This window comes from Prinia subflava, chromosome Z (genome assembly GCF_021018805.1).
Source record: "Prinia subflava isolate CZ2003 ecotype Zambia chromosome Z, Cam_Psub_1.2, whole genome shotgun sequence".
Classification (NCBI taxonomy): Eukaryota; Metazoa; Chordata; class Aves; order Passeriformes; family Cisticolidae; genus Prinia; species Prinia subflava.
This window is the reverse complement of record NC_086283.1, coordinates 99,229,081-99,247,090: the sequence shown is the minus strand read 5'-3', so window position 1 is coordinate 99,247,090 and position 18,010 is coordinate 99,229,081. Positions and strand designations below refer to the sequence as shown.

General features: G+C 41.0%; 1 protein-coding gene across 1 annotated transcript in view; it reads left to right on the top strand.

Annotated features, from left to right (window-relative positions):
* Positions 1-18,010, top strand: part of TNPO1 (transportin 1) — a 74,248-nt gene that overhangs the window by 10,299 nt on the left and 45,939 nt on the right. Inside the window, exons 2-4 of the mRNA XM_063421958.1 lie at positions 6,598-6,780; positions 6,956-7,069; positions 9,660-9,735. Of these exons, the coding sequence (XP_063278028.1) occupies positions 6,965-7,069; positions 9,660-9,735 (181 nt within the window). The 5' untranslated portion in view covers positions 6,598-6,780; positions 6,956-6,964. The remainder of the gene's footprint in view (positions 1-6,597; positions 6,781-6,955; positions 7,070-9,659; positions 9,736-18,010) is intronic.

Genomic DNA, 18,010 nt, shown 5'->3' with positions numbered 1-18,010 from the left:
AGTCTGCATTCTGATCTATCACAAGGAACAGTTTCAAAAGCTGTGTATCATTTTAATTTTTACATGCATCTTGGGGAAGCTTGAGTTATCAATTAGAAAAACTGAAGTTCAGCAAAAATCCTCCAGCAGATACCAGTTGCTTTGCCTCCTACAGCTCAGAGAAAGAAATCTTTCTGTATACTCTATGTAGGGAGTAGAACAGGATTCACATGCACTTGACACTAATCATGCTTAAAAGAATTTTAAACAGGCAAAAAGCACATGCTGGATTTCAGACATGAAATTTGACAGTAGAGGTTTAAATAAGACTGGACCCTCAAGAATGATGCCTTTCATCCTTTTTACACCCACTTACTCCCTTTACCATTCAAGATTTCAGCTGATTGATCTGGTATTTTCTGTCACAAACTCATGAGGTGTTATTTTTCTCAAACAGCTCTCCATTGAGTTTTAGATTGTTTTCTGACTGCCAGCATTAAAAGCATGTACTGCCATTTTAGTATCCAACATGTGATTACAGTGGGGCAAATCGTTAGCCACACAATATTTTTCCACTTGGTGTCTCTAGCTGTGGAAATGAAATGATCATAGAATCGTAAAGTCAACAAGATTGGAAGGGACCTGGAGGATTGTCCAGTCCAACCATCCATCCAGCACTGCCACTGTCACCCCTAAACCACTGAACTACATCCCCCAGTGCCAGGTCCAGATGCTTGTTGAACACTTCCAGAAATGGTGACTCCACCACCTCCTTGGGCAGCCTGTTGTTACCACCCTAACAATGAAATTTTTTTCCAATATCAGAATCTGGCCTTAAGGTTATTTCCTCTTGTCCTCTTGTGTTGGTACATTTGAAAAGATGGTGTGTCCTTGTCTAGATTAGTTGATAAAAGTCATTTTAAATGTAGAGATTTTTGCAGTTTTGCACTGTCTACTACTTGATTCAGCTGGACATTTCATGAATTATAAGAATTTCATGAATTATAATTCCATCCTGTCAAAGCAGAATTCCAAATCAAAATGCTTGTGATGATGCTCTAGTTGTTGAAGGTTTGACAGAGTTTTGTCCCTGCAACTGAAAATGTTGTGTCTAATTTAACCCATGAACAGCAAGAGATTTGGGGATCAGTTCTGACCTGTACATAATTCTGTGCTATATCTTGGTGTTTGTTTGAATTAAGTCTTAATTGTTCTACAAAACAAGAAATGTTAGTGCTTGCTGAGGCCAGTCATCCATTTTATCTGCAATGGTGTGGTGGTTTTGTACCTTCATATATATAAAAACTGTATTAATGTGCTCTTTCCTCTATGCTCATTTGATGCATGAGAAGCAGAAGTATTCATTAAATAAAGAGGGAATATACTTCTATCAGTAGGGTGCAATTACAGGCTGTCAGTTTATCCTGAGTATTATTTCATCTGTTCAACGGGATCCCACAGTGCAGGCTTTTACAGGCATTATCTGCAAAAAGAAATGCTGCTTCTCACCTTTGAGAAAAGCCACAAAATCATGGGTGGTGACTGCAACAATAATGAGCAAGAACAGCTCTCCTTTTCACACAGGCAACAGTATAACAGATTTCATGAGCAGATATGTGATTGTAACTGTAGATACCATCAGAAAAAGTCTATCATCAAACTGATGGTGTTCCACAAGCAGCAAATCACATCACAGATTTATTTGCCTTGAATATTGAAATGCCACTGTTCCAGGAAATTTGAGTTCAGCTTCATTACGAGGTGTTGTGCTATGGGAACATTTGTACACATACACAATTTCTAGTTTCATACACGAGACAAAACGAATTCTAGCTAGAATTATCTCAGGAGGGTAGAAGACTAACATTTCTCTCAGTTTCTTCAGCTCTTATTCTGCTCCTAGACCTACTGACCAGAGAGAATGAATAAGAGTAGGAAACAAAGATCAATTAACAGTACATAAATCTGAAGTTATATTACCCAAAAGCCCCTATGTTGCTGTCAATTTTCTCCTCAGAGGTAGAAGAAATTCTGTCTATAGATAGCAAAAAAGTTATTTTTTAAGTTGTTGTCAATTTGCTCCTCAGAGATAGAAGAAATTCTGTCTATAGATAGAAAAAAAAAAAGTTATTTTTAAAGATAGTCTTAACCCTACCAGTGAAGTACATTCTTAGTTTGGTAGATTCCACAAAACTTTTTCTTTACTCCAAGGCTTATGATTATATGACAGACCATGTTGAATATGGTTTATCTTCTGCTAGGTGGTTTTCCTCTTGGCGTTTTGTCATCCAGTGTGACATTGAAGAACTCTTAAAAAATTAGGGGATTTTTGCAACCTTAGTTGCCAGGAAGAGATTCCACTCCATTTGGCAACTTAATACCCTTTGTGCCAGTCTTAACCACAAAGTTCTACCTTCAATAGAATTACAGTTGCAGTAGTAGAATTGGTTAGTGTTGCATTAGAAAACAGTAAGCTTCCAGCCTCTTCTGGCACCCCCTCTTAAAAATATTTTTCCTAAGTTTGCTTGGGCTTCTATTTAAAAGAGTCCTTATATCATAACCAATCAGCTCTGCAAAAGTAGAAAATTAATTTCATAGATGTTTTAGTCAGGAATACAAAATCCTTTCAAACTGGGTTAATATCATCTCCTTAGTAACTTTTCTGGTGCTTCAAAGGGTCAAACTTTGTTCTTCGTAAGACTATTCAAATTAATTGTATAATAAATGTTAATCTTGTATCATATGGCTGAACTCAAACGGCACCAAATGTTTTAGAATGGATGCTCATTTGATATGTTGGGTATGAGGAGTACCAGTATTTTTTTGAAGTGAAAGCTTAGGGCATGTCTCCAGGCACAAGGCATTGCAAAGTAGTATAGCAGTAGCTATTCTGCATGAGCTCCTTCACATAAACACATTTATTCTGTGTTATGAGAGCTTTTTTTCTGCTTTGCTTAATCTGCATCACTCTTACCTTCACATAAAGGGGTTTACACAGAAAGCTATTATGGAATATCTGTTATTTCTTCTGTACATACAATCCTATGCAGAGAAACACTATAAGCAGTTTTTGTGGAAATTCAGAAGGCTGGATTTTAGCAATTCATTAAATTATTGATTGCCATTATTAAATACCAATATTACAGGTTAAAATGCTTGAACGTTATGACAAGAAAGTTGCTATTCTAATTCTCTCAAAAAAATCTAATATTACCAATGGAATAAAACCAAAGAATGGCAAAAAAATTTCTAAAGGGTAAAGTGGCTGAAACTTTCTAACAGTTCTGAGATTGGCACTATCTTGAGGTTTAATTTTTATTAGAGAATAATTATTTGAAACTAGTTTCAAAACCACTGGCAGTGACAAGTTGTAGTTTCCAAATCTACAGCTTGGAGTGTGTGGCACTTGAGGGATGGAACATCTTCCTAGCAGTGAAGATCTCAGTCTCTTGTCTGGTTGATTCTTGGGAGGGATTTGCACCAGTCTCCTGTTTTTTTGTAAGTGCAGTGAGACTGGCGAGGGATGGGGTGGGTATTCTATTACAAATCTCCTATTTGTTCTGCTGTATGTGTTTTGATTTTCAATTAATACATGTTGCTTATCAGAAACCAGATTCTAATCTGAGTTCCTACTAGTATCTGTTTATAACATAATGAAAAACAACAGGAGAGATTAAAAGACCTAGCACCATATGCACTCTAATGTAATGGTAAGAACACTTTGCAGAAAAAAAAGTTGGGTTAATCACCTTGGGAAGAAGCAAGAATCAAAGTCTGTTTCGTACATTCACAGCTACTACTCTAAAAAACCTGGATTTTGAATCATCTATCAGCAGTACATATTGTAGCCATTTCTTTTGTTTCCTTGTATGCCAGGTATGTGTCATCTCAGCTTGAATTAATGGGAAATTCTGAGAGAGAAATGGAAGAGGTCAAGAAAATAGAAAATTTAAGAAGTATATATGCTTTTTGCGGACACTTAGGTAAAAAATTGTAAGGTCTGTGAAGAGAGAAATATCTTAAAGAAATAGGTTCGTGTTTGGGCCTGTAATTGTTTTGTTTGTTTTCAATTTGTGTTTGTTACACACTGTGATAACAGTGGATTATGGCTAGTGCATGACATCTGAAGTCTGGATAATAGAGAAATCAAATATTCCTCAGCATTTGTGCAAGGCATCTGTCTTCAGAGAACTTCTCTAGTCTTAATATATATAGATGAAGTGTGTCAAATCTAGTTGTGCTGCATTTTGCTGATAAGTGCTGCATTTTGCTGTGTTTTGGAGGGTAGCATTCATGCCTTGGGTATTTTGTTTAACACTGATTCTGTTTTTCTTTCTATACAAGAAGATTCTTGCTTGGGGAAAATAGGTAGTAGAAAACAAAAACGCAAAGCATATAGATACATAAATGCAAAACATACAGAAATAAACAATTTTCTCTTTTTTTTTCCTGTAATGCTTTCCACCTGAAGTTTTTCTTCTTGTCTCAGTCAAATTGTTTTGACTTCTTCTGCTTCCCTACATAATTTGGAGGACTAGAGATAGGTTCCTCCTCAGGCTTCATACAGGTTTCATATACAGAAGCTGAAGGAGGCACCTCGTCTTGCAGAATACCTTCTCATCTTGATAATGTCTCATAAAATATTCTTACCTGTGTTGGAGGATGATCATGTAAAGCACTTAGACATCTCCACTAGAGGTCTTCTGTAGAGGCTCCAATTCGTAGGCCTTTTTTCTGTCCTTCGCAGTGCAGAAGTGGAAATTCTTACCAGGATTGAGTTCTAGTTACATTCTTGGAAAGGAAACCTACGTTCTTCTTAGTTATGGATCTATGGCATGCTTCTCTACCTGCTCTTTCCTGTTCAGTCTCTCAGTCTTCCTTTCTGATCTCTTCCCTTATTTCCCATCTTTAATGTTCTTCTTTGGCACACTTGGTGTCCAGACAATGTTAGATATAATCTTTGTGTCATAATTTCTGAATAGTTACTTTTGAAGCTCTAATCAAGTTCAAACAAACTTGACAGATGTGAGACAGAAGTCTCAAAGAAAAATCAAGTTTCTACAACCTTACAGCTAAGACACAGTTAGGTGAATGAGGCCCACATTAGCTCTTCCCTGATTTGTTGGACTTCAGCTTTGTTCTGTTCCAACTATGCATGCATCTCAGAAAAAATCTCTCCTGCCCATACAGTGTGAGCCATCAGTTTTAATGGTCTGGATTAAAATCCTTTTCTTTTGACGTGTTCCTGTACTAGAGGAAAATGAGTGGAGATTCACCCTGTTCAGAAAAATCTCACATAAATCTTGTGCCTCCTTTTTCCTGCTAAGTACTGGTATGTCTTTAGGTACCTACCTTACTGACTTCATCTTGTTCAGGTGCTGTAAACTCTCAAGAGGTGCTCAGCTCTTGTAGTCCTCCAAAAAGTCCTGTGATAAGTACAGCAGTTTCTAAAATATAAGAGCTTAATAGATGCCAGGTTAATGTCAGGTTTGTTTGTTTGTTTTAATAAGCTGTTTATGTTCTCTCCATTGATTTTCTCTTGTATGCTACACAGCATACCTCTCTGCGTGTTTCTCTACTTAATACTCCAGTGTGCATTCTTTCCTGGTTCATCAAAAAGTCACTTTCTCTATACTCATTATCCTCATAGTACAAGTACACTACCAGTCTTACATCTTGCCTGTGATGGCTCCTTTTGCTGGTTTTTTTGGAGACAATGCAATCCTGGTTTTGTCTCCTTCAAGAATGGCATCACATAGTAATAGAAGAAAAGTTAGCTAAGGACACTTCATAGCACCTTTGACTGGACAGTCGGTGTTGGGGAGGGAGGTGAGGCAAAGAGCCATATAGCAAATTATCTGGGATGCACCCGTAGGGATCAGTATTGTTGCCTGTCCTCAGTTCCTCTGAACTGTTGTTATGGCTGAGATGTGCAATGTTTCAAGTGAGTTCTGTACTGCAACACAAGCAGCAGAAACTAGTTTTCAAGTCAAATGAGATGCTTACTAACACAGTGACTAAAAGTAAGATTATAAAAGAACAGGGAATTACTGGCTTTCATTGTCACGTTTTAGACCCATTTTAGACAAAATTTATTCTTTCTTCTGTTAGTATAATACATAAAAATAACTACATGCATACATGTGTAATGCATATTTTACATATATACATATGTATACATGTATCTAAATTGCCAATTTTAACCCGAGATCTCCCGTGATATATTCTGGGGCTAAATTTAAGATACAGTTGGTATTCAAAGCAGTTTCTTTGGAGTTTGCACGCCCCAGCCTCCCCCTGCTTCCCTGCGTACTTCGTCCCGTTCCCTCTTTACACGTGGAACTGGGAACTTCTGAGATCTGCTCGGCACTCAGGCAAATGACGTACAAGTGCAGCAGGTACCACGTTCCTGACACCGGGCTCTGGTTTCGCGCTCGCACTTCGCTTCCGTGGGAAGGCGGGAGCTCCCCCGGCCATCCCAGGGGGCTGGGCCGGGCCCGGGGAGCCCCTGCGCCCCTCGCCTGTCCCGTTCGCTGGAAGTTTCTGTGTGTTCTCGGGTGGGCGGCGTGGGGTCGGGAGAAGGCCGGGACTGAGGTGCTCGCGTTGTGTCGCCCGCAGGCTCCCGGCAGTGTGGGACGCACCGCGGACAGGCGGACGGCGGCGCCGGCAGCCCCGAGGCGGCCCGGGCGGGCGGAGCCGTGCCCGGCGCTAGGACCCAGCAGGACGCGAGGCGGCTCTTCGCTCCGGATCACAAATTCGTCGTGACTCAGTCTGTGCTCGGCGCGGAAGCAGCGGGAGCAGGTCGGTGTCCTGCGTCTATCCGGCGGCTGCTGGGCTGCGTGGGGGCTCGAGAGACGGAGCGGAGCAGGCACTGCCGCGCCCCTTCCCTGGCCCGGCCTTCCTTCATCTCCGCCCGCCCCCGCCCGGGCCCTGCCGCGCCGCCAACCGCGACCGCCTGTTGTCTGCTGTTTTCCAGACAGCCAAGATGGAGTACGAGTGGAAGCCTGACGAGCAGGGGCTCCAGCAGATCCTGCAGCTGCTCAAGGAGTCCCAGTCCCCGGATACCACCACGCAGAGAGCCGTGCAACAAGTATCCTTGGCCGAGGCTTGCGGGGCCCCGAGAGCGGGCCGGGGGCGGCCGAGGGCGGGCGGGGGGAGCGTGGCCTGCGCGGCAGCGGGGCCGGCGCCGCGGCAGCGGGGCCTGCCCGGCTCGGCCCGGCCGCGGAGCCGCCGCAGCGCGGGGGCCGAGCCGCGGCCGGAGCGGGCGGCCATGGCGCGGCGTTTGAACGGCCGAGGCGGCCTGTGGGCCGCGGGGCCGCCTTCGCCCGGCGGGCACCGGGCACCTGTTGCGAGCCTGGAGACAAGGGCCGCGTTGGGTATGGCCGTAGGGGACTTCTTTATTTTTTTTGAAATTTATTTATTTATTTTCAAAGCCCGTGCTCTGGCGCGTCACCGCCGATATCCGCCGCTCTTTCGGGTTCCCCCGCCCAGCCCCCAGGGCGGCCAGGCGGGAACGGGGCCCTGGGCCCGGCGGGTCCCGCCGAGGGGCCGGGGGTGGCCGGCGCGGTGTGCCCGCCGTCCCCGCGGCCGAGAGCGGCCGGGCAGGGGCCTCTGGACGTAATCTGGCGCCGGGATTCAAGGGAAAGCCGTAGCTGGTGCGGGTAGTGCCGCCGGCAGAGCCGCTGCCTGCGCGCCCGCGTGGGCCTGCTGGCTCTGACACTGCGCATTTTGGTACGTGGTGAGGATGTTTTTATTTGCCTGGAAGCCTGGTCCTGAAATCCGGCTCGTTAAAATTCACGAAAAAGGGGAGGTCTACAGTATGTGGCTTCTTGTAGTGTTTTGCACTACATTTGGTGTTGTGGATTGATGGGGTTTTTTTTACCCTCGCCCCTCCTCCACCCCCACGCCCCCCCCCACCCAGTCACTCTTCATTGTAGATGTGAAGAGTAGCAAGGTTTTAAGGAGCAAGGATTGAGATAGTGAAATTTTAAATTAAGACTAGTAGAAGCATAGGCCTTAAAAAATGAAGGCCTCAACTATTGTCTCCTGCTCTTTGAGCTAGTTATAAGTGTTTTGAAATTTGTAGAAGTGCTGAAATTTTGTCAAGGAGATGAGTTTATTATCTGCATCTCTTTTTATTAAGGCATTTTCTTGAAGGTCTCCACAGAAAGCAACAGAATTTATTTAAGTAGGTAAGACCATATGTGTGTCTGTATATATTTATATTAAGAGTTCAGCTTCAAGCCACATTTGCTCCTCTTCTAGACTTTTGTAGCAAATCCTGTCAATTTCAGGAAGGCTTCTGCTCCTATCTGAAAGGTGAAGGTCAGTTTCATCTTGATCATCTTGTTCTTTCAACTGTGTTCCAAATTTTTAAAGTATGATTGCTTTCTTGGAAAAATCTTAAGCAGAAAAGTCTGAAGAAGTAGTGTTCTGATAATGCCCCAAGCTTAAACCAGTGCTCTTTAGTATTCAAAATATCAAAGTGTTTATAGGAACAGTGTTTATAGTGTAGCTTTAGTGTAAAATTACATTTTAAAGCTTTGCCTCAAATAATTTAATAACATCTGGTTTGTTTATTGAGCTATAACATCATATATGCAGGATGGGCGGTATAAGTGATGCTGTCTTGATGTGTAGAACATAACTGACCAAAAATCCTATCAAGTGATGCTTGAAATTCTTAAATGATAGTGAAAACTCTCTCATGTGTCAATACCTGTGCTTTCCAGTAGGTCCTCACAGGTTGGCTCATAAAGGTTAGAGAAGTGGGATAGTTTTAGCAGTGTGTTATGCATGAGTTTGGGAAAACTATCTAATACAACTTAACAGACTATGTCCTATAATATATATTGAAAAAAAACCAAAAACGCGTGTCCTTTGAGACAGTTTCCACACAGACACAAAAACATTGTGATGTCTGTTGTAGTCTAGGATGCTGTTTAATAGTATATTCGAGCAGGGTTGTGATTAATGGTTTCAAATTTAAAGTACTTAGTCCATAATTTTTTGTAGGAAAATCAAAACAGCTGTGTGTTTATTCTGTAGGGCTCTTTCTTTATGATGCTGTTTTAACACATCTGGGTATTTAGATGTCAAATACAATGAAGTGGGAAGTGTAGGTTAACTAAAACCCTTTGTTAGTAAAATCATAAATTGGTATTGTTTTAGATTTTTTCAAATTTATTTATTGTAAGTTTCATGGAATAAAAAAGGAAAATTTAAGTGAGTGAAGAAGTTGTTAAGAAAAGTGGCCTAAGACCTAGTCTTCATTTCTTAGACCAATTAAGTGTTTCCTCATTAAGCTGCTGTTAAATGCTACTCTTTCTGTTCATTCTTCTCCTTTCTGATAGTTTTTGATCCATTTGACTGCACAGTTGTTGGTAATGTTCAGCTGCCTCCGCCAGGGATAAGGCTTTACAGATATTTTTAACGATCTGTTAATTTTTTTGTCTGTCCATGGATTACTTTGTAGACTTTCCCATAACTAAAAGCTGTTGCTTCAGTAAGAAATTACAGAAACTGTTTTGGGTGGTTCATACTCTGTATATCACAAGCTTGTAGTCACAGCTGGTTGAGGTGATGTAGCAGTACATAATAAATACAACAGTCTTTGTATCCAGAAAGCTATAAATGTTATATGAAAAGATTCAACTTTCCTTAACAGTTTCTCTCTTCAGAAACTAGAACAACTCAATCAGTATCCAGATTTCAACAACTACCTGATTTTTGTTCTTACAAAGTTGAAGTCTGAAGGTAAGTTTTTGAGATAGTGACTGTTTTATTTTACTTTTTTTGCCTTTTATAAAGAAAATGTATTATTTTGCTTCAAAGAAATGGAAAGCTGACTCTAGTCAGTTTGCTGGTTGGTTGAGCTGTCTGTAGTCGTGTAGAAGTCACTTATGCACTCAGTGGTCTTTCTGAGGAAAAAAAATCTGAAAACTTACTGGTACTTGCAGTATCAGCCTTAGAATGGAATCCATTCTGAATGGCCTGTGAAATGTGAGAAATGTTAGAGCATCATAACTCTGTTGCACTGCAGTAAAGTTGTGGAATAACTGTGATGAATCATGACTATATACTTTATAACACATACTGCTAAGTTCAATTATGAAAATTACCTCAAAAGTAATGAGACTGCTAAATACTTCACAGATTATGTATTTAGAGTTGTCCAAAGATGTCTGTCATAATCTTTATTCTGAAGATTTAGTTGTAGTAATATACAGTTAGAAATCAGTTGTGTTGTTTTATTTTTATGGACATTATAATACAGACTGTATATGGTGTAGTGTATAGCCTCTACAGTTGGTAAATTCACAATTCCTTTGTGGTCTGGGTGTGTGAAGGATTGTCTTTTCAGTGTACTACAGCTGTTGTTTTAAGATGTCTTTGATGGAGAAAGGAAATATGTTTCAAGATCTGCTTTAGCACATCCATTTCTTTACATTTGTTTGTAATCATGTTTGGTTCAGGTAGTTTTCCAGGTTTTTTTCTTTTAGGGTTCTACTACTCGTGCTTTTTCTGCCTTGTGGTGTTTCACGTCTGGTTGTGAATGCTTGCTTTTTCCCTTTGAATTAGATTTTAATTATGTGTGGCCCTGTAATGTGCAAAGAATTGTCAAGAACGCTTGTCTACAGTTTAAGTACTGTTTTGCTATCAGCTTACTTCGGGAGGAGGGAAACAGAGGAGTATGAAAGTGTATTTTCCTGTTTGAAGGCTGGAGTATATCTGAGTGCTTTTGTGTGTTCTGTGTAGGAAGTCACCTAATAATCCCTAAAGTTTTGGGGAGTACCTTAGGTCTAAGCATTTTTGAGACTTGAGGCAGCCAGGATACCGAATCTTTGAATAAGGTACCAGTGTAGATACCATGTCCTTTATACCATTACCAGAAAAATTTAAAGCAAAGCAATTCCAGTAGTAGGGATATGGAATCTGAACAAAGGAGGTGACAAGGAGGATGTTTCACTTTTCTTTTTTTTTTGTCCACGAATTTGTTTTCTGATACTAACACAACTTCCTAATTTCACTTTCTTCATTCACCATTTGAGCCTGAGGTTCTAGATGTTTGGTATTTAGTGGTGTGTCAAGATTTATCTTCCTAACAGAACTATTTTGGTTGTTCAGTAATCATCTTTTCCCTTCCTTATGTTTAATCATGTCAACCTCTGTAGAACTGGATAAAGAGTAGGAGATGCTAGCTGTTACAAAATGGTTGTGTAAAGCTGTTTTATCTGAGGGAGAAAAAAACAGGTTTGGAGCAAATTGGGAAAAAGGAGCAAGTTAACTTCCAGGGAGAGGTGTTTTGGATCAGATTGCACTGATACCTCTCACAAATACATCAGGTTTTTTGTGAGACTGTTGAAAAGCATTTGTTACTTTGGTGATGCTCTTGTCCTTCATCATGACATTTTTAGGGTCATAACCTTTTGTCCAAAGCAATTATTTTTTAACTTTGTATTTCTGTTTCTGCAAATTTGCAAAATATTGAAGATACCATAACCAAGACTGGTGTTGCTATTTTTCACAGTGTTTGCCGGAATCTAAATTCCAAATATTTGAGTTCTGTTGCCTTGCTTAGGAAGGACTAATGAAAAGTGGCAGAAGACTGTTGATTGGATTTGCTTTGAATCCAACCAACAGCCCTTCACCTTCCCTCATGCTCAAGTGAGGTAGTGAGACTGTTAGAACTGCTGGTCAGCAGCTGTGATACTTGGATGTTAAGGGGATGTTGTCATGTGTGTACTGGGATGTTATCATCCCTGTTCATACCTGTCCTCAGTATGACTGAGAAAGTAATCTGGTTTTTCCCCTCCTGAAGTGGGTTCTGTTGGCTGTCCATCTCTACAGCCCTGCCACAGACCAAAGCATAGATACTCACACTGTTAAAAGTTCATGTTTTTATTGTGTCCATACTGTTCCAGCAGCAGGAGCAATGAAGATAGATTATAACATCTCTGACAGCTTTTTCAATAAAAATTAAGTTTTCAGTCCAGAGCAAAAAGATCTTGGCTTGGTAGCAGACGAAACTAAGCTTTGGTTCAGTGTTTGCTACTGTTGAAACTTCTGCTCAGAAAATGGTGCTTAAGGATACATTTAGGTGACAGCTCCTGAATGTGGGAATTCAGTCATTTGGTGGTTGAACTGTGTGTTAAATAGTATCATTCTACTGCAGTGGAGATTGCACCAACTTATCTTTGACTTGAGTTTTACACCTTTGTGGACAATTAACTTTGCAAGAAAACTTCTTTGCAACTGCAGCCCTTCTTTTACAAAACTGGCTTTCACTAAGCCCTGCCTTTAAGATCTTCAGGAAAACCTTACATGTAGGAAATTTGCTTTGTTTTAGTACTGTTAGTATTCAGTTGAAAAGACTGTTACCTTCTTTTCCTGTAGTTTTAGTTCCATCAGGTTTCTCTTCCTGAATGCTTGTGACTTACTGGTTTAAGACCTATTGTGATAATCCTATCTGTAAGTAGGGATTTTCTTGGTTTTGTTTTTTAATTTTTCTGGGTCCTGTCAAAACTTGTTAAGCTTGGGTCTTCCTGGGAGTAGGAATGCCTTGCTGCCATTTAATTAGCAAAAATATATGGCCTACTTTGCTGCTGCAGTATATACACCCCAGGTTTAAGTACTTCCTTTGTTTGTTTGTTGGTGTGTGTTTCTGTGTGTGTTTTGGGGGTGAGTGGGTCTTGTTGTTGGGCTTTTTCTTGTTTGTTTTGGTTCTGTTTGTTTGTGGGAGTTCTGTTGGGTTTTTTGTTTGTTTGGTGTTTTGTTTGTTTTTTGCAGTCTGTTTGGGGGTTTTTAGGTATTTTGTTGGTGGTTTGTTTGTTTGTTTTGATTATTTTAAAATTAATGTGCATTTCTAAAGATAGCGTTGGGAATCAGGATGAACCCCAGTGTTAAAAATATCACAATATAAAACTTCTTAAGTAAACAGCATTCAGTTAGACAGTAGGCAGGCTGATGAAATAGAATAAGATCCCAAGCCATTAAAGTTTAAGAGACTGATCTCTAGAGTGTGCTTCCTGTGAAGCATGGTGCTTAGAAATCTTCCTTAGGTAAGTAAGATGGAGTCCAGACTAACTGATAAGTAGTCTGAATGAAAAAAAGAGTTGTTTTGCTAATTTATCTGTAAATGAAAATATTGCTAGTAGGCACTGTTAGTGTCGTTGTTCCTTCTTGGATTAGAAGGTAAAAAAACTCATGGATAATGTAGTGACACTGGCCTGTCCTTAGTGTTTTGTTTGTGGTTTTGTTCTTCCAATGTCCCCTGAGGTGAGCTCAGAATTCTGCAGTCAAATTGATAATTTGTTTCCTGGAGTGTTGTGTGCATGTTGCATCTGCTTCTCAGATCATTTTCAGGGTTTTGTGTGGTTGGCTGAAACAGTCCAGTGCTGTATGGAAACATTAGTTCTCCTTCTGTCATTGCTTTTTTTATTTAACTGCAGTTTCCCTTCCTTGATCTAAGTCACGCATCTAAATCTCCCTTTCCTTGTTTGCATTATTGCATCCCTAGTCCATTTATGTTTCTCTGAAGGAAAATACAAGAATGTATTTTCCTAATTTCAGCCTCTTTGCTGTCATGCTGAGACCTATTCTAGTCACTTAAGGTGTTTCAAGGCAGTTCTCCAAGATATATGAAACCTGAGGCAGGGCAGAACCTCTGGATGTCATAATATGGACAATTCATAATGCAAGCAGAAGTACTTAGTTTGTTTCTGACCTTGTAATGACGAAATTTTCAAAGTTGCCTGTATGAAAACTTGCTTTGTTTATGCCTGCTGCAAATCAATGTTTGTAAGATATTTCTTTCTCCCTCTATGCTAAAATAGATAGCAATTGCACCCTTCTTAATTTGCATTGTCCTGTTGTAGGACACCTTCATCAATTTCCTGGTGTTTTCTGCTTAGTTTCAGTCCAGAATTACATTACACTTTATTTCAAACAACATCCTGAGCTTTGTGAATGGGAGATGGATATGGCTTGCCCTAAAATATCAAAAGATGATGTCCATTGCTGTTCAATGGGACATAGTTAGTTTTGCATAATTTCTGTAAAGTTCTGTGTTCATCTCCCCCTCTTGTCTGCTGGGCTCTAGCAGGTCCTTTTGCTAATGGGAAAATGTTGAGGAAGGTGCATAATGGTCCTGATACTTCTGCTGGCTTGTATAGCTGCAGTTGTCAATTCTGTTGCAGTTACACAACTGTGATCTTGTGAAGGTGTTTTAGTGACTGACTCCTCACCCCATCCAAACATGGAATCTCTACTATTTATTCTCCACAGAGTGTTATCTCAGTGGGATGATTGGTCACAGTCTGGTGTAAGGCTATTGCAGTCAAGGATCAGAGTCCTTAAAATGATCTCTTACTCTGAAGGTGAATGAGCTGAGACTGAGAACACTGCTTTAATACACTTTTTGTCACAGGCTTTAAGGATGGTCTTTGAGCTTATTTCCAAAATACTTTGGATTTTTATATACCGGCTGAAGATAGAAGAAGATGGTCTCTGCAGTTCTTGGTCTTGTTCATGTGATGATCTAGTCATTCAGAGTACTTTGATCTGGAACAGTAACATGAAGATTGGTCCTGTCCCCACCCTACTCCCTCCCCTCCCTCCCTCTCCAAGTTTTTGTTTCAACAGATGGAAATTTAAGTTCTCGTAATCATGACACTAATAATTAATCTAGTTTTGCACATATAATTTGAAACAGCTTTTTATAAGATATTGCTGGAATTCAAAATGATTATGTGGGTTTGGTGTGAATGTTTTTTGATGAGTCTTGAAATTTAAACTTGATCCAGAGAACAGTTTTCGTAAATCCATTTTATTAGGATCTTTCTTGGCATGCTGGTGCTGAAAGATAATGGAAGGTGAGCAAGAAGAAGACCATGGTGTGAGATTATATGTCAATTTGCCAGCTACCCATTTCAAGAAGATATCTTTGAGATGGATTAATCCAGAAAAGTGATTCAGGAGCTTTAATAGTTAAAGCAAAACCTCCCTACCACTTCCCCCCAGTACAGTAATCCTACATACAATTATTAAATGTACAATAATAATTGTCAAGCAATGAAGCTGATTGCATTACCATTCAGAAATCAAGTCAGATTAACGTGCCTTTATAGTTTAAAATGCTGCATACCTACAAAACCCTACATAGTGTCCCACTTAACAACAGCAAAGCGTTTTCTTCTCTGAAGTTCAGATACATGAAGAATTGCAGAAAGACTGACTTTTACTAGTCAGTGCATAAATCTAATAGCTGAGTTGTGCAAATATCTCAAGGGAAAGAGTAGAATCATGGAATATCCGGAGTGGGAAGGAACTCATTCATAAAGTTCATTAAGTCCAACTGCTGGCTCTGCACAGGACACCCCCCAAAACCACACCATGTGCCTGAAACTATTAGCCAAATGCTTCTTGTACTCTGTCAGGCTGGTGCTGTGACCACTTCCCTGGGGAGCTTCTACCAGTGCTCAGCCACCCTCTGGGTGAGGAACCTTTCCCTGATATCCAACCTGAACCTCCCCTGACACAAATTCAGTCCTGTCCCTTGGGTCCTGTCACCTGAGGGTGACCCCAGAGCAGAGATCAGTGCCTGCCCCTGCTCTTCTCCCACAGGGAAGCTGTAGCTGCAGTGAGGTCTCCCCTCAGTGTCCTGCAGGCTGAACAGACCCAGTGAGCTCAGCTGCTCTCACACAGCTTCCCCTGCAGCCCTTCTCCATCCTCATGGCCACTCTGGACACTCTGTAGCCCTGCATTGGGCTGTTGTGGCACCAGAGCTGCCCCAGCAGTGGAGGTGAGGCTGCCCCAGAGCAGAGCAGAGCAGGACAATGCCCTCCCTTGCCCTGCTGATGCTGTCCCTGATGTCCCCAGGACACGGGTGGCCCTCCTGGCTGCCAGGGCACTGCTGGCTCATGGTGACCTTGGCACTGAGCAGGACCCACTGTCCCCTTTCTGTGGCTCTGCTTTCCAGCGTGTCATTCCCCAGTCTGTCTGCACAGCCAGGGCTGCCCCATCCCAGTGCAGAATCTGACACTCATTAGAACTTCATACAGTTGTTATTGTCCAGCTGTCCAGTTTACTGAGGTCTCCTTCTGTTCCTCTCCACCTCTGAAGAAATCAGCAGCTCCTCCAATTTAGTGTCATCGACAGATTTACTTTGTATACATATTATGAGATAATTAACTTCGTAAGGTTGGTAAATATTCCATGGCTTTCCCCAGTATGCTTGCTAATTATTCCTTTCCATGGCTCTTTAGGGATTTTGTAGTGCAGGTTTAAGGAAAGTCTTCTCCTAACAGATTATTTATTTCTTTATTTAGCATCTTGAAAGAAACTGAGTTAGATTTTGGATTTGTTATGTAATTCAGTGCTTCAGGAACACTTTCCTGGAGTTCCTTATTATGAATCCAGAATCAAGAGTATGAGATCTCCATTGTTATTTCTTTTCTTGTCCCTGAAGCCCATACAAGGAAAGAGTTGCTATGTCATTTTCTGAAGTTTAAGTAGTCTTGGATAAGATCTGTTTTGGCCTTAAAATAGATCTTCAGGTGTAAGGTGGAGGTATTTAATCAGCTGTTTCAATCCTTTCCTTAATGTTTCTTTACAAGCTGAATGTAATCTGCTGCAATGGGTATTTCTTTATGCACTTTTTGAAAAAGCAAGCTCTTATACTCAGTGATGTTTGGTTGTTTTTTTACATCAAACCTAAGTGTACTTACAATGCTAGTATCAAGCATTCCTATGGAGTGTTTTCCTACAGAAGCAAAAGTGTTGCCAGTATTTCCAAAGGGATTCTGTCCATCAAGCAGTATTTGATTCAGTCCAGTTCAGAGGTGCCTCCTATTTGGAAGGCTGTATGCTGGTGTTTGATTTAGGCTCCTAGGAAGCAATATCACCACCTCTTTCTAGATTTTCAGAAAGCATGCTTACTGTGAGATGTTAGGATGATAAAGCTTTTCAGCATGTATGTTATCTTGCAGTGCTGAGCCAGGTGCAGTCGGACAGCCAACCATTTTTATAAAGTCAAATCTGCTTTAGTAAAGGAATCCCCATTACCACTGCTCATGTACAAGTTAAAATGTCTTTCCTTTAATGTCACAAGAAAGTGGAACCTAGAAGAAAAATCCCAAATACTTTTAATAATACAAATAATTATATCCACAGTATGTTTTACCAGCTTCAGAACTGAGTGTCTTTACTGTCCATTGAAAAGGCACATCTTAACTCCATAGTTTCATGCTAATACCAATAATAGGATAAGCATTACAATTGCTTTCGCAAAGCATTTAAAACTCCTTTCTTCTCCTTCTGTAATAACATAATACACACTCTTCAGAACCCCCATGAAGCTCAGGCCTTCTGCTCTCAGCAGGCACTCAGGAGCAACTATGCCGTGCCAGAGTTACATAATCATCAGAGAGTGATGGTTGTGGTGGTTTGGATTGAAAGGGACAGTAAAGATTAGTTCCAGCTCCCCTGCCATGGCCAGGGATGCCACCCACTATATCAGATTACTCAGGCCCCTCTGTAACCCTTGCATAATTTCAGGGATGAGGCATACACTACTTCTCTGGGCAACCTGTTCTTGTGCCTCACCACCCTCTAAGTAAAGAATTGCTTCCTAACAGCTAACCTAAATCTCTCCTCATTTAGTTTAAAAATCTCCTCCTTTGTCTTACCACTATCTGTTGATGAAAAAAGTTGCTCTCCCTCTTTTAAGTACTGAAAGTCAGCAGCTGAGATCTCCCCAAAGTGTTTTCTTCAGGTCTCAGCTGTCTTCACAGAGAGGAGTTCCAGCTTCTGAACATCTCTGTGGCCCTCCTCTGGACATGCTCCAGCAGGTTACTGTCCTTCCTGTGCTGGAGACAGCAGAGCTGGAGGTGGGGCCTCAGAGGCACAGAGTAGAGGGAGAGAATCCCCTCCCTCACTCTGCTGGCCACTCTGTTTTAGATGCAGCCTAAGATATGGCTGACTTTATGGGCTGTAAGCACACATTGTTGGCTTGTATCCAGCTTTTCACCCT